The sequence below is a fragment of the Anolis carolinensis genome, chromosome X (genome assembly GCF_035594765.1).
Source record: "Anolis carolinensis isolate JA03-04 chromosome X, rAnoCar3.1.pri, whole genome shotgun sequence".
In the NCBI taxonomy this organism is placed as follows: Eukaryota; Metazoa; Chordata; class Lepidosauria; order Squamata; family Dactyloidae; genus Anolis; species Anolis carolinensis.
The window spans coordinates 5,385,466-5,410,974 of record NC_085847.1 but is presented as its reverse complement, the minus strand read 5'-3'; the positions used below and the strand labels follow the sequence as shown (position 1 = coordinate 5,410,974).

Sequence of the window (25,509 nt, the reverse complement as noted above, 5' to 3'; positions counted from 1 at the left end):
AACAAACCGAAATCGCCTCAAGTTGGCGCATGCGCGCTTCTAAAAATGGCCTTCCTAAAAATGGCAGCGGCCGGGAAGAAGAATGGCGCCGGTAATGGAAGCAGCGGCGGCAGCAGCGACGAAGACGACGCGGAGGCCTTGCAGAGAGCCCGGGAGGCCGCCTGGGTCCCTCCCCGCGGAGTCCCGTCGCCGTCGATCGGTAAGGCGTCGGGGAAAGGCCGTAGGCTTCGAACGCGGCCTACTTCCGGTCTGAGCGGACTCCAACTCCCAGAAGCCTCTTCCCTCGCGGCGGATGGCAAAGGCTCTCGGGAGTTGTAGTCTAAAGGCCTGACAGGGGTTTAAAGGGGTGAAAGGCCTCTGAAGGCTTCAGGAATCACGTGACTTCCACAAAAACGATTCAATTTTATTTTCTTTTAAGCCCGCCCTAATGAGGAATATGCAAATGAGCTGCAAACGAGCGCCGGGTTCAAGGCTCACGTGGCCAAGAAGCTGACAGCCATCTTGGACAGGTAAGGGGCGTGGCTGCTCCTGCCGCTCTAGGAATTTCCTGGGTCCTCCCAGTTGGGTCTCTATGGTCAGCTTCCCTACAGAGAGAGGGAGCGCCCTGCTCATTTGGTATGCGCATAAATTAGAATAATTTCCCTCCACAGGTCGGTGACGCTCTGGGATCGTCCGCCAGGAACCATAGAGAAGGAACAGGAAGGGGCGGAGCCGCCCGGAGACGGTATTTCTTAATACAATAATAATAATAATAATAATATAGGATAAATAATAATATAGTAATATAATATAATAATATATAATTATAGCGCAATATAATATAAGATAATATATAATGTAAAATGTATACAATATAATAATAAAATATTATGTAATACAGTATAATACTGTAATCTAAAATAATTTAATGTAATGCAATAATATAATATAATTATGAATATATTATTATATTACAATGCATTATTATAGTATTATATACTATTGTATTGTATAATATTACATATATAATTTTATGTTATTGTATTATAAAATATACAAAATTATTATTTTATTATATAAGATATAATATCATAGAGTCATACAATACAATAATAGTATTATATACTGTATAGTAATATAATGTAATAGGAATATATTGTAATAATATAAATATAATATAAGTACAGTATAATAATATAATATATTATTAACATATTAGATTATTATAGTATTTTCTTTATATATATAATATACTATAATATATACAAATTATATATCTAAAATACATTACAATAATAAAATATATAATGTAGTAATATAATAAAGTAATATATAAAATTATATATATATGTTTATATAAAAATTGTGATGTCATTTCCTGCGCAGGGTTCCGCCTCTTCTCCTCGTCGCTTCCGGAAAATTCCGAAAAACCCGAATCCTTGCCTTCCATGGTGAGGAAGAAGAGGCGATGCTCCTCCTCCTCGAGGTGAGAATTACAGTATTATTATTATGATATTGTTATTTAATTATTTTATATTTTATTATTGTTATATGAATTGAGGGTCTTGGGTGGGGTGGCCATCTTGGAAATGAACGGTTTTGAGGCGGCCATCTTGGAATGAATGCCTTTGGGGTATCCATCTTGTAATTATTACATCGGGGGCAGCCATCTTGGAATGCATGCCTTGGGGCGGCCATCTTGAATTTTTTTGGGGCGGCCATCTTGGATTTGATGCCTTGGGGGCGGCCATCTTGGAATGAATGCCTTTGGGGTATCCATCTTGTAATTATTACATCGGGGGCAGCCATCTTGGAATGCATGCCTTGGGGCGGCCATCTTGAATTCTTTTGGGGCGGCCATCTTGGATTTGATGCCTTGGGGGCGGCCATCTTGGAATGAATGCCTTTGGGGTATCCATCTTGTAATTATTACATCGGGGGCAGCCATCTTGGAATGCATGCCTTGGGGCGGCCATCTTGAATTTTTTTGGGGCGGCCATCTTGGATTTGATGCCTTGGGGGCGGCCATCTTGCCCTGACTCTGACCTTCCCGCCCCCTTTCCCAGCTCTTCGGGGGAGGAGTGGCTCCGTTGCCGGGAGGCGGCCATGACGGCGGCGGACATCTTGAAGGGGAGTGGCCTAGAGCAGGGCGGAGCGGGGGGCGGGCCTTCCGCCACGACCGACGGATCCCCGGCGGCCATTTTGCGGAAGAAGAGGAAGAGGAAGAGGGGGAAACAAGACGGAGTCGGACCGACTTGACGTATAAATAAATTGGGCATTTGTTTATTAATGGTTGTTACTGGGAGGAGATGAAGGTCTCGATTCCGGACTGGGGGCCCGGGTACAGGGTCAGGCCGCCGGACGTCGACGAGGACCCTGGGAGGGAACGGGAGAGGAGGGCGCGTCACGGCGGGAAGGGCCACCCGGGGGCGGCACAGGGGCGGGACGTCAGGGCCACTGACCGGCAGGGCTGGAGCCCAGGTGGGAAATGGCCGCCTCGGGGCCGCCGGGCGCTTGACCGCTCGCGGGGAGGATCTCCAGGTCGGGGGCGAACACCTGCGTCCGGGGGAAACAGTGTCGAGTCCGTCCCGGAACGGCTTCCCTCCCTCCCTCCCGCCCGCCCGCCCGCCTTGTGTCCACCCCCTACCTGTTTGGCCGGGGTCAGGCCGGACGTGTCGGTCAGCAGGAAGCTGGCCTGGGCGAACGGGGCCGCTTCCTGTTTGTGGCCGTAGAGCGCTAGGAGGGGGAACGGCCACGGAAGGTCAGGACGGAGCACTGACCGGTCGCCCAACGTCCGATGGGGACGATGAGTGGGAGGCCCATGACTCTCCCGCTTGACACCCAGTTAGGAGGCCCACGACCCCTCCGCTTGACCGGTCGCCTGGCCGATTGGGAGGCCCGTGACCCCCACCTTGACCAGTCCCTCGTGTCGCGACCCGCACTGACCGTGAGAGGCCACGAAGGGGCTCTGGACCTGCTGCTGGTACGGGGACGGGTGGAGCTGCGGGGAGAACTGGACCGGCTGGAGAGTGGTCAGGCTGCTGCCCATGCTGTTGAGGACGGCTGGGACGCTCGGGCCCTGAGTGGACGCCAGGCCTGGACGGAAGGAAGGGAGGGAGGGAGGGAGGGAAGGCAGGAGGACAGGAAGTCGGCCCCTCCCTGGCGAGACAGGAAGCTGGCCCCTCCCTAGCGAGACAGGAAGCTGGCCCCTCCCTGGCGAGACAGGAAGCCGGCCCCTCCCTAGCGAGACAGGAAGCTGGCCCCTCCCTGGCGAGACAGGAAGCCGGCCCCTCCCTAGCGAGACAGGAAGCTGGCCCCTCCCTGGCGAGACAGGAAGCCGGCCCCTCCCTGGCGAGACAGGAAGTCGGCCCCTCCCTGGGGAGACAGGAAGCCGGCCCCTCCCTCGGGAGACAGGAAGCCAGCCCCTCCCTGGCGAGACAGGAAGTCGGCCCCTCCCTGGCGAGACAGGAAGCCGGCCCCTCCCTGGCGAGACAGGAAGCCGGCCCCTCCCTGGCGAGACAGGAAGCCGGCCCCTCCCTCGGGAGACAGGAAGCTGGCCCCTCCCTGGCAAGACAGGAAGCCGGCCCCTCCCTGGCGAGACAGGAAGTCGGCCCCTCCCTGGGGAGACAGGAAGCCGGCCCCTCCCTCGGGAGACAGGAAGCCAGCCCCTCCCTGGCGAGACAGGAAGTCGGCCCCTCCCTGGCGAGACAGGAAGCCGGCCCCTCCCTGGCGAGACAGGAAGCCGGCCCCTCCCTGGCGAGACAGGAAGCCGGCCCCTCCCTCGGGAGACAGGAAGCCAGCCCCTCCCTGGCAAGACAGGAAGCCGGCCCCTCCCTGGCGAGACAGGAAGCCGGCCCCTCCCTGGCGAGACAGGAAGCCGGCCCCTCCCTCGGGAGACAGGAAGCCAGCCCCTCCCTGGCGAGACAGGAAGCCGGCCCCTCCCTGGCGAGACAGGAAGCCGGCCCCTCCCTGGCGAGACAGGAAGCCGGCCCCTCCCTCGGGAGACAGGAAGCCAGCCCCTCCCTGGCAAGACAGGAAGCCGGCCCCTCCCTGGCGAGACAGGAAGCCGGCCCCTCCCTGGCGAGACAGGAAGCCGGCCCCTCCCTCGGGAGACAGGAAGCCAGCCCCTCCCTGGCGAGACAGGAAGCCGGCCCCTCCCTGGCGAGACAGGAAGCCGGCCCCTCCCTGCCGAGACAGGAAGCCGGCCCCTCCCTCGGGAGACAGGAAGCCAGCCCCTCCCTGGCAAGACAGGAAGCCGGCCCCTCCCTGGCGAGACAGGAAGTCGGCCCCTCCCTGGGGAGACAGGAAACCGGCCCCTCCCTGGGGAGACAGGAAGCCGGCCCCTCCCTGGGGAGACAGGAAGCCGGCCCCTCCCTGGCGAGACAGGAAGCCGGCCCCTCCCTGGCGAGACAGGAAGCCGGCCCCTCCCTGGGGAGACAGGAAGCCGGCCCCTCCCTCGGGAGACAGGAAGCCAGCCCCTCCCTGGCAAGACAGGAAGCCGGCCCCTCCCTGGCGAGACAGGAAGCCGGCCCCTCCCTCGGGAGACAGGAAGCCAGCCCCTCCCTGCAGAGGTCACCATTACAGAGACAAGAAGTTGGTCTCCTGTGAAGGACAGGAAATTGGGCCCTCTGTACAGAGGTCACCAATAGAGAGAGAGGAAGTTGACCCCTCCCCGTGAAGGACAGGAAGTTGGCCCCTCCTCGCGTAAATTGCCATTAGAGAGACAGGAAGTGCGCCTCTCCACCAACGCCACAGCCGAGAAGGACCGGAAACCTGTTGCGCGACCTGGTTGACGGAAGGCAAATCTCCGACCTCGCTGCTCACTACACTCTCCACCTGGTCCTCCGGGCTCAGCTCTGCGCCTGACCTTGCTTCCCTAGCGGACGGCCTTTCTGGAGTCCCTTCGGGAGACGGGGAGTCCGTCCGTCCGTCCGTACTCACCGATGACGAGCGTGGATCCCCCGGCGTGGGCGAAGGAGGAGGGGTCCCCGGCGCCGATGGCCATGACCCCCGAGAGGGAGGCCATGATGAGGCTCTGGGTCTGGGGGCTCAGCGCCCGGGGCTCCAGGCCGTGCAGGGCGGTCAGCGTGCTCACCGGCGGGAGTGGGCCTCCGGGCACCGGGATCTGCGGGAGAAGGACGGTCAACGGTCAGAGCGGCCCTCCGGTTCTAGAGACGGAAGACCCTGACGATGGACGGCCCTGAGGGTGGGCAACTCTTGAGATGGAGGACCCCAACGATGGACCCCAGAGGTGGAAGCCCCCCCCAGGTTGGACGAACCTGAGAGTGACCCCAACGGTTGGACGAACCTGAGAGTGACCCCAGAGGTTGGACGAACCTGAGAGTGACCCCAGAGGTTGGACGAACCTGGGAGTGACCCCAAAGGTTGGACGAACCTGAGAGTGACCCCAGAAGTTGGACGAACCTGGGAGTGACCCCAAAGGTTGGACGAACCTGAGAGTGACCCCAACGGTTAGACGAACCTGAGAGTGACCCCAAAGGTTGGACGAACCTGAGAATGACCCCAGAAGTTGGACGAACCTGGGAGTGACCCCAAAGGTTGGACGAACCTGAGAGTGACCCAAAGGTTGGACGAACCTGGGAGTGACCCCAGAGGTTGGACGAACCTGAGAGTGACCCCAGAGGTTGGACGAACCTGAGAGTGACCCCAGAGGTTGGACGAACCTGGGAGTGACCCCAGAGGTTGGACGAACCTGGGAGTGACCCCAGAGGTTGGACGAACCTGGGAGTGACCCCAGAGGTTGGACGAACCTGAGAGTGACCCCAGAGGTTGGACGAACCTGGGAGTGACCCCAGAGGTTGGACGAACCTGAGAGTGACCCCAGAGGTTGGACGAACCTGAGAATGACCCCAGAAGTTGGACGAACCTGGGAGTGACCCCAAAGGTTGGACGAACCTGAGAGTGACCCAAAGGTTGGACGAACCTGGGAGTGACCCCAGAGGTTGGACGAACCTGAGAGTGACCCCAAAGGTTGGACGAACCTGGGAGTGACCCCAATGGTTGGACGAACCTGAGAGTGACCCCAGAGGTTGGACGAACCTGAGAGTGACCCCAGAGGTTGGGTTTCAGGTTAGAGTTGGTTGGGTTAGGGTGAGAACTACGGCCCGACTCATTTGGGTCAGAGACCTGGGTTCGGGTTAGAGCTAGTTGGGTCGGGGTCAACACCGGGGGTCCGTGTGGTTGGATCTCCTCGACTCACCATCTTGACCTCCGGGGCCGACCCGGAGGCGGGTGAGCAGAGGCCGGAGGGAGATGAGACCTGGTGGAGGGCAGTGTGGGCGGCCACGGCGACCACGTTCCCCCCGAGAGGGTCGCAGGGCGAGGACTCGCTGGTCTCACTGGCCGCGACGGGCTGCTGCTGGTGGTACCTCAGGCCCGGGTCGGCGAACGGGACGTTCTGTTGATGTTGTTGTTCTTGTTGTTGTTCTGGAAACACAAGGCTCCGTCCGGTGGGTCCGTCCCCATAAACGGATCGCGGGGGGTGGGGTGTTGGCGGGGCTTACCGTGGACTTTGCTGGGGGAGAGCGGGGCCCCGTCGCCAGGGGCCAAGTGGGGAGCGGCCCCCGCCGGAGGCCCCCCGTAGCCGTCCAGGGCCAGCTTGTGCCGGAAGGCCTCCTCCTTCCTCCGGTTGGCGAACCAGTTGTAGACGCGGACCTCGGTGACCAGGTTGGAGCCCAGCCCCTGTGCCTGGGACGGGGAGACCCCTCGCTGGAGGCACTCTGCTCTGCCGGGAAAGGGCAGGGGTCGGTCAGGAGGCCCCCAAGGAGGCCCCGGGGGTGGAAGACCCCCAGATGGAGAACCACAAGGGTGGCAACTCTAAGGATGGACTACGTGAAGGAAGAAGGTCCCAAAGGAGGTGGAAGATCCCAGAGATGGGCGGCCCCAGGGGTGGAGGACTCTGACCATGGACAACCCGGGGGAGGAAGACCCCAAAGGAGGACCCTGGAAGACCCCAAAGATGGAGAACCACAAGGGTGGCAACTCTAAGGATGGACTATGTGAAGGAAGAAGGTCCCAAAGGAGGTGGAAGATCCCAGAGATGGGCGGCCCCAGGGGTGGAGGACTCTGAACATGGACAGCCCGGGGGAGGAAGACCCCAAAGGAGGACCCTGGAAGACCCCAAAGATGGAGAACCACAAGGATGGACACCTCTAAGGATGGACTACGTGAAGGAAGAAGGTCCCAAAGGAGGGCCCCGGAGGTGGAAGATCCCAGAGATGGACGGCCCAGGGGTGGAGGACTCTGACCATGGACAACCTGGGGGAGGAAGACCCCAAAGGAGGACCCTGGAAGACCCCAAAGATGGAGAACCACAAGGGTGGACACCTCTAAGGATGGACTACGTGAAGGAAGAAGGTCCCAAAGGAGGGCCCCGGAGGTGGAAGATCCCAGAGATGGACGGCCCAGGGGTGGAGGACTCTGACCATGGACAACCTGGGGGAGGAAGACCCCAAAGGAGGACCCTGGAAGACCCCAAAGATGGAGAACCACAAGGGTGGACACCTCTAAGGATGGACTACGTGAAGGAAGAAGGTGGAGGACCCAAAGGAGGATGACCCCGAGACGGGAGACCCTGAGGGTGGGCCGCTCTAAGGATGGGGACCTCTAAAGGTGGGTGACCCCGAGAGGAAGCTCCCGAAAGTGGGCCACCCTGGAGCTGGACGGTCCCACTGGTCGACCCCGAAGGTGGGCGAACCCAAAAAGACGTCAACCACGAGGGTTGGAAGGAGGCTGGACGGCCCCAAGACGGGCCCCTCTGGAGCCGGACGGACACCCGCCGGCCACTCACCTGTTGCACTCGTCGACCAGGGCCTCCCTCTCCTCCTTGCTGGGGTTCTTCTGCCTCTCGTAGGCCTGGAAGAGGATCTGCTGGGAGGCGGGACCCCACTTGAAGCGGTTCCTGCGCCCCTTCTTGGCCGGGAGATCCTCCCCCGCCACGGACTCCTCCTCCGCAGACAGGTCCTGGCCGGCGTGAGTGAACTCTGGGGGGGAGGGAAGGGCCACTCGGTCAGGGCCACCCGTCCCTCAGGGCGTCACGGGGGGGGGCGTGGTGGGTGTCCGTACTCACGTTGGGCGACCTCCTGCTGCTTGCGGACGTACCAGGCGTAGAGGGCGGCGCGCTTCTGGGTCTTCATGGGGGTGCCCTTGTTGAGGTGCTGCGAGAGGTGGGACTGGTTGAGGCCCGTGGTGTCCACCACCTCGCGCTGGGGGATGTTGTGCTGCTGCAGGTAGGACTTCACCATCTTGGCCACCCGCCAGGGGTCCTCTCTGAGTGGGGGGGGGACACAAACAACAGGCCCGTGAGGGAAGGACGGGTGGCCCCGAGGATGGACCCCACTCACCACGGACCAGAGCAAGGGTGAGTGACCCCAACAGGTGGGTGGCCGATGATGGTAGACAACCCTTAAGGTGGGTGGCCCATGGATGATGTCATGGATGAGACCAGGGATGGAGGACCCTGAAGGTGGGTGGCCCATGGATGAGACCAGGGATGAGACCAGGGATGGAGGACCCCAAAGGTGGGTGGCCCATGGATGAGACCAGGGATGGAGAACCCTGGAGGTGGGTGGCCCATGGATGAGACCAGGGATGGAGAACCCTGAAGGTGGGTGGCCCTTGGATGAGACCAGGGATGGAGGACCCCGAAGGTGGGTGGCCCTTGGATGAGACCAGGGATGGAGAACCCTGAAGGTGGGTGGCCCATGGATGAGACCAGGTATGGAGGACCCTGAAGGTGGGTGGCCCATGGATGAGACCAGGGATGGAGGACCCTGAAGGTGGGTGGCCCTTGGATGAGACCAGGGATGGAGGACCCCAAAGGTGGGTGGCCCATGGATGAGACCAGGGATGGAGAACCCTGGAGGTGGGTGGCCCATGGATGAGACCAGGGATGGAGAACCCTGAAGGTGGGTGGCCCATGGATGAGACCAGGTATGGAGGACCCCGAAGGTGGGTGGCCCTTGGATGAGACCAGGGATGGAGAACCCTGAAGGTGGGTGGCCCATGGATGAGACCAGGTATGGAGGACCCTGAAGGTGGGTGGCCCATGGATGAGACCAGGGATGGAGGACCCTGAAGGTGGGTGGCCCTTGGATGAGACCAGGGATGGAGGACCCTGGAGGTGGGTGGCCCATGGACTGGACCAAGATGGGTGACCACGGAGTTGGGTGACCCATGGATGAGACTAAGGCTGGATTATTAAATAATATATAAACAACAAATATAATACATAATAATAATATTAATAATAATAAATATACTAAATGTAATATGAAATAATAAATATATTAAATACAAATAATATACTAAATATAAAATAATATATTAAACAATCATATAAATAAAAACAACGCCATATAACAAATATAATAATAGATAAAAATACTATACTAAATAATGATACAAATAAAAATATATTAATATTCTAAATAATAATAATATAATAATATATATGAAATAAAATGATGCAATATCCTATGTCAAGAATAATTTAATATACTAAATAATAATAATGATAATAGGTCATGGGTGTGGTGGCCTTCTGCGCTTACTGGAGGAGGGTGTCCACGAGGGCCTTCTGCTGGGCGGCCTGGTGTGGGCTCAGGCGCTCCAGCTCCCTCCTCAGCGGGGCCTCCTCCAGGCGGTGGGCTTCCTCCTCTCCTTCCCCTTCCTCTTCCTCTTCCTCCTCCTCCTCCTCCTCCTCCTCGTCCGCCCCTTGACCCGTCCGGAGTGCGGCCACCAGGGCGTCCTTGCTGACCCCGGAGCCCAGCAGCGCCCCCAGGAGCTCCCCCTGAAGGAGGCTCAGCCGGGACACCATCCTCACCCACCACAGCGGACTGGGGTCCCGGTGCGGACTGGCTCTGCTCCTCCTCCTCCTCCTCCTCCGGGTCCCGGACCTGGTGTTTACCCGGGAGTGAGCGAGCGAGCGAGCTAGGCCGGCCTTGCCTTGGCCTGCACTCTGCTCGCGCTCAGCAAAACCCGTGGACTTTGGACCCTGCCTGCGCTGGTTGCGCAAAGACAGAAACAGGGAGGGAAAGGAAGGAACGAAGGAAGGAGAGAAATAAATAAATAGCTCAAACTTAACTAATTTACGACGCCCTATCTTTCTGCCTTTCCGGCATTGGTTTTACCTTTCTCAGGCGTCACAGGTTTATAAGAGTAAGAACTATAAGTAAATAAATAAATAGCCCAAACTTTCCGGCATTGGTTTTACCTTTCTCAGGCGCCACAGGTTTATAAGAGTAAGAACTATAAGTAAATAAATAAATAGCCCAAACTTTCCGGCATTGGTTTTACCTTTCTCAGGCGCCACAGGTTTATAAGAGTAAGAACTATAAGTAAATAAATAAATAGCCCAAACTTTCCGGCATTGGTTTTACCTTTCTCAGGCGCCACAGGTTTATAAGAGTAAGAACTATAAGTAAATAAATAAATAGCCTAAACTTTCCGGCATTGGTTTTACCTTTCTCAGGCGCCACAGGTTTATAAGAGTAAGAACTATAAGTAAATAAATAAATAGCCTAAACTTTCCGGCATTGGTTTTACCTTTCTCAGGCGCCACAGGTTTATAAGAGTAAGAACTATAAGTAAATAAATAAATAGCCCAAACTTTCCGGCATTGGTTTTACCTTTCTCAGGCGCCACAGGTTTATAAGAGTAAGAACTATAAGTAAATAAATAAATAGCCTAAACTTTCCGGCATTGGTTTTACCTTTCTCAGGCGCCACAGGTTTATAAGAGTAAGAACTATAAGTAAATAAATAAATAGCCCAAACTTTCCGGCATTGGTTTTACCTTTCTCAGGCGCCACAGGTTTATAAGAGTAAGAACTATAAGTAAATAAATAAATAGCCTAAACTTTCCGGCATTGGTTTTACCTTTCTCAGGCGCCACAGGTTTATAAGAGTAAGAACTATAAGTAAATAAATAAATAGCCTAAACTTTCCGGCATTGGTTTTACCTTTCTCAGGCGTCACAGGTTTATAAGAGTAAGAACTATAAGTAAATAAATAAATAGCCTAAACTTTCCGGCATTGGTTTTACCTTTCTCAGGCGTCACAGGTTTATAAGAGTAAGAACTATAAGTAAATAAATAAATAGCCCAAACTTTCCGGCATTGGTTTTACCTTTCTCAGGCGCCACAGGTTTATAAGAGTAAGAACTATAAGTAAATAAATAAATAGCCTAAACTTTCCGGCATTGGTTTTACCTTTCTCAGGCGCCACAGGTTTATAAGAGTAAGAACTATAAGTAAATAAATAAATAGCCTAAACTTTCCGGCATTGGTTTTACCTTTCTCAGGCGCCACAGGTTTATAAGAGTAAGAACTATAAGTAAATAAATAAATAGCCTAAACTTTCCGGCATTGGTTTTACCTTTCTCAGGCGTCACAGGTTTATAAGAGTAAGAACTATAAGTAAATAAATAAATAGCCTAAACTTTCCGGCATTGGTTTTACCTTTCTCAGGCGCCACAGGTTTATAAGAGTAAGAACTATAAGTAAATAAATAAATAGCCCAAACTTTCCGGCATTGGTTTTACCTTTCTCAGGCGTCACAGGTTTATAAGAGTAAGAACTATAAGTAAATAAATAAATAGCCTAAACTTTCCGGCATTGGTTTTACCTTTCTCAGGCGTCACAGGTTTATAAGAGTAAGAACTATAAGTAAATAAATAAATAGCCCAAACTTTCCGTCATTGGTTTTACCTTTCTCAGGCGCCACAGGTTTATAAGAGTAAGAACTATAAGTAAATAAATAAATAGCCTAAACTTTCCGGCATTGGTTTTACCTTTCTCAGGCGCCACAGGTTTATAAGAGTAAGAACTATAAGTAAATAAATAAATAGCCCAAACTTTCCGGCATTGGTTTTACCTTTCTCAGGCGTCACAGGTTTATAAGAGTAAGAACTATAAGTAAATAAATAAATAGCCTAAACTTTCCGGCATTGGTTTTACCTTTCTCAGGCGTCACAGGTTTATAAGAGTAAGAACTATAAGTAAATAAATAAATAGCCTAAACTTTCCGGCATTGGTTTTACCTTTCTCAGGCGCCACAGGTTTATAAGAGTAAGAACTATAAGTAAATAAATAAATAGCCCAAACTTTCCGGCATTGGTTTTACCTTTCTCAGGCGCCACAGGTTTATAAGAGTAAGAACTATAAGTAAATAAATAAATAGCCTAAACTTTCCGGCATTGGTTTTACCTTTCTCAGGCGCCACAGGTTTATAAGAGTAAGAACTATAAGTAAATAAATAAATAGCCCAAACTTTCCGGCATTGGTTTTACCTTTCTCAGGCGCCACAGGTTTATAAGAGTAAGAACTATAAGTAAATAAATAAATAGCTCAAACTTAACTAATTTGCGACGCCATATCTTTCTGCCTTTCCGGCATTGGTTTTACCTTTCTCAGGCGCCACAGGTTTATAAGAGTAAGTACAATAGAGTCTCACTTAACCAAGCCTCACTTATCCAAGCTTCTGGATTATCCAGAACGATTATCCAGCGATTGATGTTTCCAAAACTCATTACAAAATTAGATGGCACCAGCGTTTCATTTCTAAAGTATCCCCATCTAATAATAATAATAATAAGGTAATGTAATAATTATATAAAAAAATTATATAATCTATATATATAAAAGAGTGATGGCATCACGGCAGCGGACAAAACAACAAAAGTAAACACCCCACAACCTCGAAAATTGACATCACAACCCCTCATCCATGCCTCTAGGTTGATACAACAAAAAGAAAAGAAAAATAAATTCCTAATTAGAGGGAGAGGAATAATTGTTTTTATCCAATTGCTGCCAGTGAGAAGGCTAAGCTCCGCCCACTTGGTCTCCTAGCAACCCACTCAGCCCAGTGTTAATAAAATAATGATAAAAAAATAAATACAAATAAGACAATAAAAAATTATGAAAAACACTAAAATAATTAATACAATAAAATACTATAACAAAATGACTAAAAATAATACGACAAAATAATAAAATATAATACATAAAAAAGATAACTGACGATAAAATTAATTTAAAAAAATACAAATAAAAATTCCACAACAAGTTTCAACCGATACCACCACCACTTTGCCACAGCAACGCGTGGCCGGGCACAGCTAGTATCATATATAATAATATAATGTAATACAAAAACGTAATGTAACATATTAATATATGGATATTATAATAATACAGGATATATAATAATAATAATAATGTTTTATGACGATGTGACGTAATGTAATATATAATATAAAATAATATAATGCATTATAATATAATATATAATGATATATAATTATGTCATGTTATATAATAATAAAGTGACAATATATAATAATAATAATAATAATAATAATAATAATAATAATAATAATAATAAATACTTGTTCTCTGCCCTGGAGGCTGTCCTTCTTTCCTTCCCTTTGAGTCAAAGTCATGGGACGGCCAAGTTTCCTTTTTTTCCTTTTTTTCCTTCTTCTTCTTCTCCTTTTTCTCCTTTTTCTTCTTCTTCTCCTTCTGCTTTTCGCCTTCAGCCCAAGAACAGGAAAGACTCCATGGCAGGAGGTCTTCATTTATTATTATTATTATTATTATTATTATTATTATTATTATTATTATATTTATCCCGCATTTCTAATTCTAATATTTTATTATTTTATCCTAATATTTGTATTATTCATTTTCATTTATTGAATTTATTATGATCATTTGTTCAATATTTTTATTGATTATTCAAGTATTTTATTTTATTATTTTCTTCTAATATTTTATTCATTTTAATTTATTAATATCATGGTATTATTTATTTACTCCAGTATTTTATTTTAATATTTTGTTCTAATATTTTATTCATTTTAATTTATTAATATTATGTTATTATTCATTATTACTCCAGTATTTTATTTTAATATTTTGTTCTAATATTTATTATTATTATATTATTTTTTTCATTTTATTATTCTGTTATTCTGTATTATTCATTTTCATTTATTGAATTTATTATGATCATTTGTTCAATATTGTTATTAATTATTCAAGTATTTTAACTTATTATTATATTATTATTTATTATTATTCCAGTATTTTATTTTATTATTTTGTTCTATTTTATTTATTTATTATTTATTATTATTATATTATTATTTATTATTATTCCAGTATTTTATTTTATTATTTTGTTCTATTTTATTTATTTATTATTTATTATTATTTATTATTATTCCAGTATTTTATTTTATTATTTTGTTCTATTTTATTTATTTATTATTTATTATTATTATATTATTATTTATTATTATTCCAGTATTTTATTTTATTATTTTGTTCTATTTTATTTATTTATTATTATTTATTATTATTATTATTTATTATTATTCCAGTATTTTATTTTATTATTTTGTTCTATTTTATTTATTATTATTATTATTATTATTATTATTATTATTATTATTATTATTTATTATTCCAGTATTTTATTTTATTATTTTGTTCTATTTTATTTATTTATTATTTATTATTATTATATTATTATTTATTATTATTCCAGTATTTTATTTTATTATTTTCTTCTATTTTATTTATTTATTATTTATTATTATTATATTATTATTTATTATTATTATTCCAGTATTTTATTTTATTATTTTGTTCTATTTTATTTATTTATTATTATTTATTATTATTATTATTTATTATTATTCCAGTATTTTATTTTATTATTTTGTTCTATTTTATTTATTTATTATTATTATATTATTATTTATTATTATTCCAGTATTTTATTTTATTATTTTGTTCTATTTTATTTATTTATTATTTATTATTATTATATTATTATTTATTATTATTATTCCAGTATTTTATTTTATTATTTTCTTCTATTTTATTTATTTATTATTTATTATTATTATATTATTATTTATTATTATTCCAGTATTTTATTTTATTATTTTCTTCTATTTTATTTATTTATTATTATTATATTATTATTATTTATTATTATTATTATTATTTGTCCAGGGTCGTCCTTCCTCGGCCTCCTCCTCCTCCTCCTCGTCCTCTCGTCCCTTCCTTTGCGCAGAAGCATCGAAGTCAAGGGCGTCAATGAGGTCTTGGGCGGACCGGTCAAGGCAGAGGCTCAGCTGCCGGTCAAGGGGTCGGAGGCCGGGCCCGGCTGCGCAGGGACACTCTACCCGCAGGTCCAGTGCCAGGTCCAGCAGCTACGCCTCTCCGCGCAGGGCCTCCTCCACAACTATGTACGTGCACAAAGTCCAGAGATCATTATCCACATTATTCGTATATTTTATCATTTTTGTGAATATTTTCATGATTATTTTTCCTGAATTTTTTTATAATTTTTGTGAATATTTTCCTGATCATTTTTCATGAATATTTTATTTTTTGTGAATATTTTCATGATTATTTTTCCTGAATTTTTTAATAATTTTTGTGAATATTTTCCTGATCATTTTTCATGAATATTTTATTTTTTGTGAATATTTTCCTGATTATTTTTCCTGAATTTTTTAATAATTTTTGTGAATATTTTCCTGATCATTTTTCATGAATATTTTATTTTTTGTGAATATTTTCATGATTATTTTTCCTGAATTTTTTAATAATTTTTGTGAATATTTTCCTGATCATTTTTCATGAATATTTTATTTTTTGTGAATACTTTCCTGATTATTTTTCCTGAATTTTTTATAATTTTTGTGAATATTTTCCTAATCATTTTTCATGAATATTTTATTTTTTGTGAATATTTTCATGATTATTTTTCCTGATTTTTTTTAATAATTTTTGTGAATATTTTCCTGATCATTTTTCATGAATATTTTATTTTTTGTGAATATTTTCATGAGTATTTATGTGATTTTTAAAATGTTTGTATTTTATTATTATTATTATTATTATTATTATTATTATATTTTATTATTACTATGATTTATTTATTATTATGTGTATTATTATAATAACATAATAATGTATAACAATACATATAATAATATTATAATATATAATAATATAAAAATAATAAATATATAATTATATTATTAAAGTAATATAATTATATATTATCATGTCTTATTTTATTTTATTATAATTACTATTATTATATATTTTATATATTATTATATACTGCTATATTATACTACATCATCATATTCAGTATTTTATTTTATTATTATATATTATAATATAGCAATATATAATATATAATAATAAAATAAAATATTGAATATGATGATGTAGTATAATATAGCAGTATATAATAATATATAAAATTTGTCACTTATTATATTATTATTGAATATTATTATTTATTGATGTATTATATTATTATATTTACTATTTTATTATTATATTATATATTATTATTTATTGTTATATTATATTTTAGTTACTATATTATTTTATATTATTGAATATTATTATTTATTGATGTATTATATTATTATATTTACTATTTTATTATTATATTATATATTATTATATATTGCTATATTATATTTTAGTTACTATATTATTATTATTAAATATTATTTATTATATTATATTTTAGTTACTATATTATTTTATATTATTGAATATTATTTATTGCTATATTATATTTACTATTTTATTATTATTATTAAATATTTTATATATTATATATTGCTATGTTATATTATAATGTAATATTTAATATTATATTATATTATATTATTAAATAAATAATATAATATAGCAATATATAATATGTAATTAATAATATAATAATATAGTAACTAAAATATAATATAACAATAAATAATAATATTTAAAAATAAAATAGTAAATATAATAATATAATATATTTAAAAATGTATAATATAATATAATATAGCAATATATAATAATAATTAATTAATAATATAATAATAATAAAATAGTAAATATAATAATATATAAAATATATAATATATTATAATATTTAATAATATAATATAGCAAGGTATAATAATATTTAATTAATAATATAATAATAATAAAATAGTAAATATAATAATATAATATATTTAAAAATGTATAATATAATATAATATAGCAATATATAATAATAATTAATTGATAATATAATAATATATAAAATATATAATAAATAATAATAATAAATAATATAATATAGCAATATATAGTAATATTTAATTAATAATATTATTATAATAAAATAGTAAATATAATAATATAATATATATAAATAATATAATATAATATAATATTAAATCTAAGATTCTAAATGGGTTATATAGCTGTGTGGAAGGGCCTTGAGTCTACACTGCCATATAATCCAGTTAAAATCAGATTATCTGCATTTCATAGGCAGTGTGGAAGAGGCCTAAGTGAGGCCTAACTCTGCCTGCCCCCTGGGCTGAGTGGGTTGCTAGGAGACCAAGTGGGCGGAGCTTAGCCTTCTAACTGGCAGCAATTGGATAAAAACAATCATTCCTCTCCCTCTAATTAGGACTTTATTTTTCTTTTCTTTTTGTTATATCAACCTAGAAGCATGGATGATGGGTTGTGTTGTCAAATTTAGTGTTTCTGGGACGCGTGGTTTTGTTGTTTTGTCCTCGGCCGAAACGTCGCTACCCTTTTATATATATAGACTAGCTTTGCCCGGCCACGCGTTGCTGTGGCTTATGGGAATCCTTTGTTGGCCAGGTGGAATAGCAGTGAATAGCCTTCCAGTCGCAAAGCCTGGCCGTTTTCTGGAGTAGCCGGAGTAGCACCCTCACTCCAAGAGCAGCTTTGAAACCTGGCTACTTCCTCAGTAGGGGAATCCTTGTTTGGCCAGCTTGAACTGCACTGAATAGTCTTGCAGCTTAAAAGCCTGGCCGCTTTCTACATACGGCATCCTTGCTAGGCCAGGTTCAATGGGATGGAGTAGCCTTGTGGTTTCAGAGCTTGGGAGTTTTCTATCTAGGGGAAATCTTGGTTGGCCGGGTTGAATAGCCCTGTATAGCCTTGAAGTGGGTGGAGCTTAGCCTTCTAACTGGCAGCAACTGGATAAAAACAATCATTCCTCTCCCTCTAATTAGGACTTTATTTTTCTTTTCTTTTTGTTGTATGAACGTAGAGGCGTGGATGAGGGGTTGTGCTGCCAAGTTTAGTGTTTCTGGGACGCGTGGTTTTGTTGTTTTGTCCTCGGCCGGAACGTCGCAACCCTTTTATATATAGAGATGCCGGTATGGTGACCTGTTGTTCTCCTCCTCGATCCTTGTGCAGCTGGAGCGCCAGGGCTTCCCCTTCTGGCCGAGCAACGCTGAAGCGCACCGCTCCCTCTGTGCGCCCGGCCCTTCCTTCCCGCGGCTCCGCCCGCCCCTCCGCCCGCCCTCCCCGGCGCTGCTGTGCTCGCTCTCGGGCGCCTTCTCCTTCTTCGAGGCCGCCCTGCAGCGCATCGCCCTGGACCAGGAGCAGGACTTCGGGGGCCCCGCCGGCCCCGCCTCCGCCCACAACGCCACCGGCCAGGCCGCCCTCCTGCTGCGCCTGCGCGGGGCCCGCTCCGTCACCCGCGGCCTGGCCTCCAACCTGCGCTGCTTCCCCTGCCCTCGCACCCGCCACCCGCCCCGCTTCGGACCCGCGCCCGGGACGGACGCCTTCGAGAAGAAGCGCCGGGGCTGCCAGGCCCTCCAGGCCTACGCCCTGCTCGTGGGGCGCGCGGCCCGGGCCCTGGGGAGGTGCACACCCGGGCGGAGCCACAAGCGTCACGCATAATATAATATCATAGCATGATAACATAATACAATATGATAGTACTAGCTGCGCCCGGCCACGCGTTGCTGTGGCAAAGTGGTGGTGGTATTGGTTATTTGACGTTATTTGCATTTTTTTAAATTAATTTTATTGTAAGATATATTTTATTTATTATATTGTATTATTTTTAGTTATTTTCTGTTATTATAGTATTTTATTGTATTAATTTTTTAGTGTTTTTTATTATTTTTTTGGGTTGCTAGGAGACCAAGTTGGAGGAGCTTAGCCTTCTAACTGGCAGCCATTGGATAAAAGCAATTATTCCTCTCTCTCTCTAATTAGGACTTTATTTTTCTTTTCTTTTTGTTGTATCAACCTAGAGGCGTGGGTGATGGGTTGTGTTGTCAAATTTCGAGGTTGGGGGGCCTGTAGTTTTGTTGTTTTGTGCGTCGCCGTGATGCCATCACTCTTTTATATATAGATAGATCTCTATATATAAAAGGGTAGTGAAGTTTCGGCTGAGGACAAAACAACAAAACCACAAATCCCAGAAACACTCAACTTGGCAGCACAACCCCTCATCCATGCCTCTACGTTCATACAACAAACAGCTCCAGCTATTCCAGAAAACAGCCAGGCTTTGAGACTGCAAGGCTATTCACTGCTATTCCACCTGGCCAACAAAGGATTCCCATCAGCTACAGCAACGCGTGGCCGGGCAAAGCTAGTATAATATAATATAATCTATATATATATTGTACTGTAATCTATTATATATTGTACTGTACTATATTACATTACATTTTAGTATATTATAATATATTGTATTATTTTATAAATATATGTATGTATTATATTGCCTTTTTATATATTAATATTATATTATAAATATTATAGAATATTTATATCATAATAATAATAATAATAATTGCTTGCCTAATATCATATGATTTTATAATAAAATATAATATTTATTTATTTAGAAAAACTTGTCTCAGCAATATAGTCTAGCATTGCACTGTATTGCATTGTATCCCAATCCAGTATGATTGTTCATATGTATATCTACCTCGCAGGGTTGGTGTTATTTTATATTGTTTCTATTTTATTATAATTATAATAATAATAATTGTTATTATTTCTATTTTATTCTATTATTCTTGCTGCCGGTCAGCTCTGGAAAATAATGATTATTAATTATTTAATTTTGGGAAAATAGACTCGAATTATTGTATTTATTGTTTTAGTGTATATTAAAAATAATAATAATGATAATGTATTTATTGTAATTTCCTGGTGTATATTAAGCAATAATAACAATAATAATAATACTGTATTTTTGTGACTATATATATAGAGAGAGATAGATCGATATTGTTGCTTGTATATATTTTTATACTTTCTACCAAAAATATATGTATATATTGTTATTTTATGAATTAAATATTTCTCAAAAAATAGTGATTTTTTATTATTATTATTATTATTATTATTATATATTTCATATAATCTAATATATAATATAAAAGATTCAGAAAAATATTTGCAGAAAATATTCAAAAAAATGAAAAAAATATTCAGAAAAGTAATTTTCATCATTATTTTTCACAAATATTTTCAGCAAAAAAAATTGTGATTATTTTCCTAAATATTTTATATTATATATTCAATTATTTTTGTTAATATTTTGTCATTGTTTTTCTGAATATTTTCATGATTATTTTTGTGAATAATTTTGCAATTATTCAGAAAAACAATTGCAAAAATATTCACAAGAATAATCGTGAAAATAATCAGAAAAATAATGGCAAAAATATTCCCAAAAAATAATGGCCAAAATATTCAAAAAAAATAATGGCCGAAATATTCACAAAAAATAATGGCCAAAATATTCACAAAAATAATGGCAAAAATATTCACAAAAAATAATGGCCAAAATATTCACAAAAAATAATGGCAAAAATATTCACAAAAAATAATGGCCAAAATATTCACAAAAATAATGGCAGAAATATTCAAAAAAATAATGGCCGAAATATTCACAAAAAATAATGGCCAAAATATTCACAAAAATAATGGCAAAAATATTCACAAAAAATAATGGCCAAAATATTCACAAAAAATAATGGCCGAAATATTCACAAAAAATAATGGCAAAAATATTCACAAAAAATAATGGCCAAAATATTCACAAAAAATAATGGCCAAAATATTCACAAAAAATAATGGCCAAAATATTCACAAAAATAATGGCAGAAATATTCACAAAAAATAATGGCCAAAATATTCACAAAAAATAATGGCCAAAATATTCACAAAAAATAATGGCCGAAATATTCACAAAAAATAATGGCAAAAATATTCACAAAAAATAATGGCCAAAATATTCACAAAAAATAATGGCCAAAATATTCACAAAAAATAATGGCCAAAATATTCACAAAAATAATGGCAGAAATATTCACAAAAAATAATGGCCAAAATATTCACAAAAAATAATGGCCGAAATATTCACAAAAAATAATGGCCGAAATATTCACAAAAAATAATGGCCAAAATATTCACAAAAAATAATGGCCGAAATATTCACAAAAAATAATGGCAAAAATATTCACAAAAAATAATGGCCAAAATATTCACAAAAATAATGGCAGAAATATTCAAAAAAATAATGGCCGAAATATTCACAAAAAATAATGGCCAAAATATTCACAAAAATAATGGCAAAAATATTCACAAAAAATAATGGCCAAAATATTCACAAAAAATAATGGCCGAAATATTCACAAAAAATAATGGCAAAAATATTCACAAAAAATAATGGCCAAAATATTCACAAAAAATAATGGCCAAAATATTCACAAAAAATAATGGCCAAAATATTCACAAAAATAATGGCAGAAATATTCACAAAAAATAATGGCCAAAATATTCACAAAAAATAATGGCCGAAATATTCACAAAAAATAATGGCCGAAATATTCACAAAAAATAATGGCCAAAATATTCCCAAAAAATAATGGCCAAAATATTCACAAAAAATAATGGCCAAAATATTCCCAAAAAATAATGGCCAAAATATTCCCAAAAAATAATGGCCAAAATATTCACAAAAAATAATGGCCGAAATATTCACAAAAATAATGGCCGAAATATTCACAAAAAATAATGGCCAAAATATTCACAAAAAATAATGGCCAAAATATTCACAAAAAATAATGGCCAAAATATTCACAAAAAATAATGGCCGAAATATTCACAAAAAATAATGGCCGAAATATTCAGAAAAATAATGGCCAAAATATTCACAAAAAATAATCACGGAAATATTCAGAAAAATAATGACAAACATATTCACAAAAATAATCATGAAAATATTCAGAAAAATAATTGCGAAAATATTCCCAAAAAATAATCACAAAGATATTCAGAAAAATAATGGCACAGAAAATAATCACGAAATATTCAGAAAAATAATGGCAAACATATTCACAAAAATAATCATGAAAATATTCAGAAAAATAATGGCAAAATTATTCAGGAAAAATAATCAGAAAAATAATCATGAAAATATTCTAAAAGGCTTTTGTGTCATTGTGAGGCATCGGCCAGCAGAGGGCGCCAAGCCTTTCCCCTTAAAGTCCAAGCGCAAGGAAAGGCGATCACAGGAAAATCGCCTCCAGAGCCCTCCCGACAGATGGCCATCCAGCCACCCTCTTCCCACCGCTCCTCATAGGGAGTCTTGTTCTCCGGAGTATGTTTGTTCCACGGAGGGTCCCACACGGTGTCAGGCATCGGGACCAAACGTGGTACACGTGACCCGTGACGGCCCGACTTAACATACTGTCCGGGTTCTGGACGGATCCGGACTGATCCAGGATGATGGGAAATGGAGTCCGGACGGATGCAGAGAGCCATGCGAATCCCACCAGTGACGGATCTGGACTGATAGAGGATGATGGGAAATGGAGTCCGGACGGATGCAGAGAGCCAGGCGAATCCCACCAGTGACGGATCCGGACTGATCCAGGATGATGGGAAATGGAGTCCGGACGGATGCAGAGAGCCAGGCGAATCCCACCAGTGACGGATCCGGACTGATCCAGGATGATGGGAAATGGAGTCCGGACGGATGCAGAGAGCCAGGCGAATCCCACCAGTGACGGATCCGGACTGATCCAGGATGATGGGAGTTGGAGTCCGGACGGATGCAGAGAGCCATGCGAATCCCACCAGTGACGGATCTGGACTGATAGAGGATGATGGGAAATGGAGTCCGGACGGATGCAGAGAGCCAGGCGAATCCCACCAGTGACGGATCCGGACTGATCCAGGAAGATGGGAAATGGAGTCCGGACGGATGCAGAGAGCCAGGCGAATCCCACCAGTGACGGATCTGGACTGATAGAGGATGATGGGAGTTGGAGTCCGGACGGATGCAGAGAGCCATGCGAATCCCACCAGTGACGGATCCGGACTGATCCAGGATGATGGGAAATGGAGTCCGGACGGATGCAGAGAGCCATGCGAATCCCACCAGTGACGGATCTGGACTGATCCAGGATGATGGGAAATGGAGTCCGGACGGATGCAGAGAGCCATGCGAATCCCACCAGTGACGGATCCGGACTGATCCAGGATGATGGGAAATGGAGTCCGGACGGATGCAGAGAGCCATGCGAATCCCACCAGTGACGGATCCGGACTGATAGAGGATGATGGGAAATGGAGTCCGGACGGATGCAGAGAGCCATGCGAATCCCACCAGTGACGGATCCGGACTGATCCAGGATGATGGGAAATGGAGTCCGGACGGATGCAGAGAGCCAGGCGAATCCCACCAGTGACGGATCCGGACTGATCCAGGATGATGGGAAATGGAGTCCGGACGGATGCAGAGAGCCAGGCGAATCCCACCAGTGACGGATCCGGACTGATCCAGGAAGATGGGAAATGGAGTCCGGACGGATGCAGAGAGCCATGCGAATCCCACCAGTGACGGATCTGGACTGATAGAGGATGACGGGAGTTGGAGTCCGGACGGATGCAGAGAGCCATGCGAATCCCACCAGTGACGGATCCGGACTGATCCAGGATGATGGGAAATGGAGTCCGGACGGATGCAGAGAGCCATGCGAATCCCACCAGTGACGGATCCGGACTGATCCAGGATGATGGGAAATGGAGTCCGGACGGATGCAGAGAGCCATGCGAATCCCACCAGTGACGGATCCGGACTGATCCAGGATGATGGGAAATGGAGTCCGGACGGATGCAGAGAGCCATGCGAATCCCACCAGTGACGGATCCGGACTGATCCAGGATGATGGGAAATGGAGTCCGGACGGATGCAGAGAGCCATGCGAATCCCACCAGTGACGGATCCGGACTGATAGAGGATGATGGGAGTTGGAGTCCGGACGGATGCAGAGAGCCATGCGAATCCCACCAGTGACGGATCTGGACTGATAGAGGATGATGGGAGTTGGAGTCCGGACGGATGCAGAGAGCCATGCGAATCCCACCAGTGACGGATCCGGACTGATCCAGGATGATGGGAAATGGAGTCCGGACGGATGCAGAGAGCCAGGCGAATCCCACCAGTGACGGATCTGGACTGATAGAGGATGATGGGAGTTGGAGTCCGGACGGATGCAGAGAGCCATGCGAATCCCACCAGTGACGGATCCGGACTGATCCAGGATGATGGGAAATGGAGTCCGGACGGATGCAGAGAGCCAGGCGAATCCCACCAGTGACGGATCTGGACTGATAGAGGATGATGGGAGTTGGAGTCCGGACGGATGCAGAGAGCCATGCGAATCCCACCAGTGACGGATCTGGACTGATAGAGGATGATGGGAAATGGAGTCCGGACGGATGCAGAGAGCCATGCGAATCCCACCAGTGACGGATCCGGACTGATCCAGGATGATGGGAAATGGAGTCCGGACGGATGCAGAGAGCCATGCGAATCCCACCAGTGACGGATCCGGACTGATCCAGGATGATGGGAAATGGAGTCCGGACGGATGCAGAGAGCCAGGCGAATCCCACCAGTGACGGATCTGGACTGATAGAGGATGATGGGAGTTGGAGTCCGGACGGATGCAGAGAGCCATGCGAATCCCACCAGTGACGGATCCGGACTGATCCAGGATGATGGGAAATGGAGTCCGGACGGATGCAGAGAGCCAGGCGAATCCCACCAGTGACGGATCTGGACTGATAGAGGATGATGGGAGTTGGAGTCCGGACGGATGCAGAGAGCCATGCGAATCCCACCAGTGACGGATCTGGACTGATAGAGGATGATGGGAAATGGAGTCCGGACGGATGCAGAGAGCCATGCGAATCCCACCAGTGACGGATCCGGACTGATCCAGGATGATGGGAAATGGAGTCCGGACGGATGCAGAGAGCCATGCGAATCCCACCAGTGACGGATCCGGACTGATCCAGGATGATGGGAAATGGAGTCCGGACGGATGCAGAGAGCCATGCGAATCCCACCAGTGACGGATCCGGACTGATCCAGGATGATGGGAAATGGAGTCCGGACGGATGCAGAGAGCCAGGCGAATCCCACCAGTGACGGATCTGGACTGATAGAGGATGATGGGAGTTGGAGTCCGGACGGATGCAGAGAGCCATGCGAATCCCACCAGTGACGGATCCGGACTGATCCAGGATGATGGGAAATGGAGTCCGGACGGATGCAGAGAGCCATGCGAATCCCACCAGTGACGGATCCGGACTGATCCAGGATGATGGGAAATGGAGTCCGG

At 43.6% G+C, this 25,509-nt stretch overlaps 2 protein-coding genes across 7 annotated transcripts; one reads left to right on the top strand and one right to left on the bottom strand.

The window, feature by feature from the left end:
• The first annotated feature begins 8 nt into the window (after positions 1–8).
• On the top strand, positions 9–20,160 carry LOC134292876 (protein CUSTOS-like). Of its 2 annotated transcripts, XR_009999986.1 has the most exons (6): positions 9–199; positions 419–509; positions 651–724; positions 1,366–1,465; positions 15,026–15,261; positions 18,254–20,160. XR_009999986.1 is itself a non-coding variant. In XM_062958366.1 (5 exons), exons 1-5 carry the CDS (start codon positions 46–48, stop codon positions 2,236–2,238), a joined length of 612 nt encoding a protein of 203 aa, XP_062814436.1. In that variant the 5' UTR covers positions 24–45; the 3' UTR covers positions 2,239–2,269. The 2 variants fall into 2 exon arrangements, 1 of the variants encoding a protein (XP_062814436.1); XM_062958366.1 differs by lacking the exons at positions 15,026–15,261; positions 18,254–20,160 and adding an exon at positions 2,046–2,269 and having other exon boundaries at positions 24–199.
• LOC134292874 (hepatocyte nuclear factor 1-alpha-like) lies at positions 2,235–9,956 on the bottom strand. 5 transcript variants are annotated; one of them, XM_062958357.1, is made up of 10 exons: positions 9,552–9,956; positions 8,069–8,268; positions 7,790–7,982; positions 6,504–6,724; positions 6,200–6,426; positions 4,921–5,104; positions 2,926–3,075; positions 2,627–2,715; positions 2,442–2,535; positions 2,235–2,355 (listed from the first exon to the last, which is right to left on the bottom strand). In XM_062958357.1, the coding sequence occupies exons 1-10, from the start codon at positions 9,815–9,817 to the stop codon at positions 2,276–2,278; spliced, it is 1,704 nt and encodes a 567-aa protein (XP_062814427.1). In that variant the 5' UTR covers positions 9,818–9,956; the 3' UTR covers positions 2,235–2,275. The 5 variants fall into 5 exon arrangements, with proteins under 5 accessions (XP_062814427.1, XP_062814428.1, XP_062814430.1 ...); XM_062958358.1 differs by having other exon boundaries at positions 6,200–6,423; XM_062958360.1 differs by having other exon boundaries at positions 9,824–9,952.
• Positions 20,161–25,509: the final 5,349 nt, after the last annotated feature.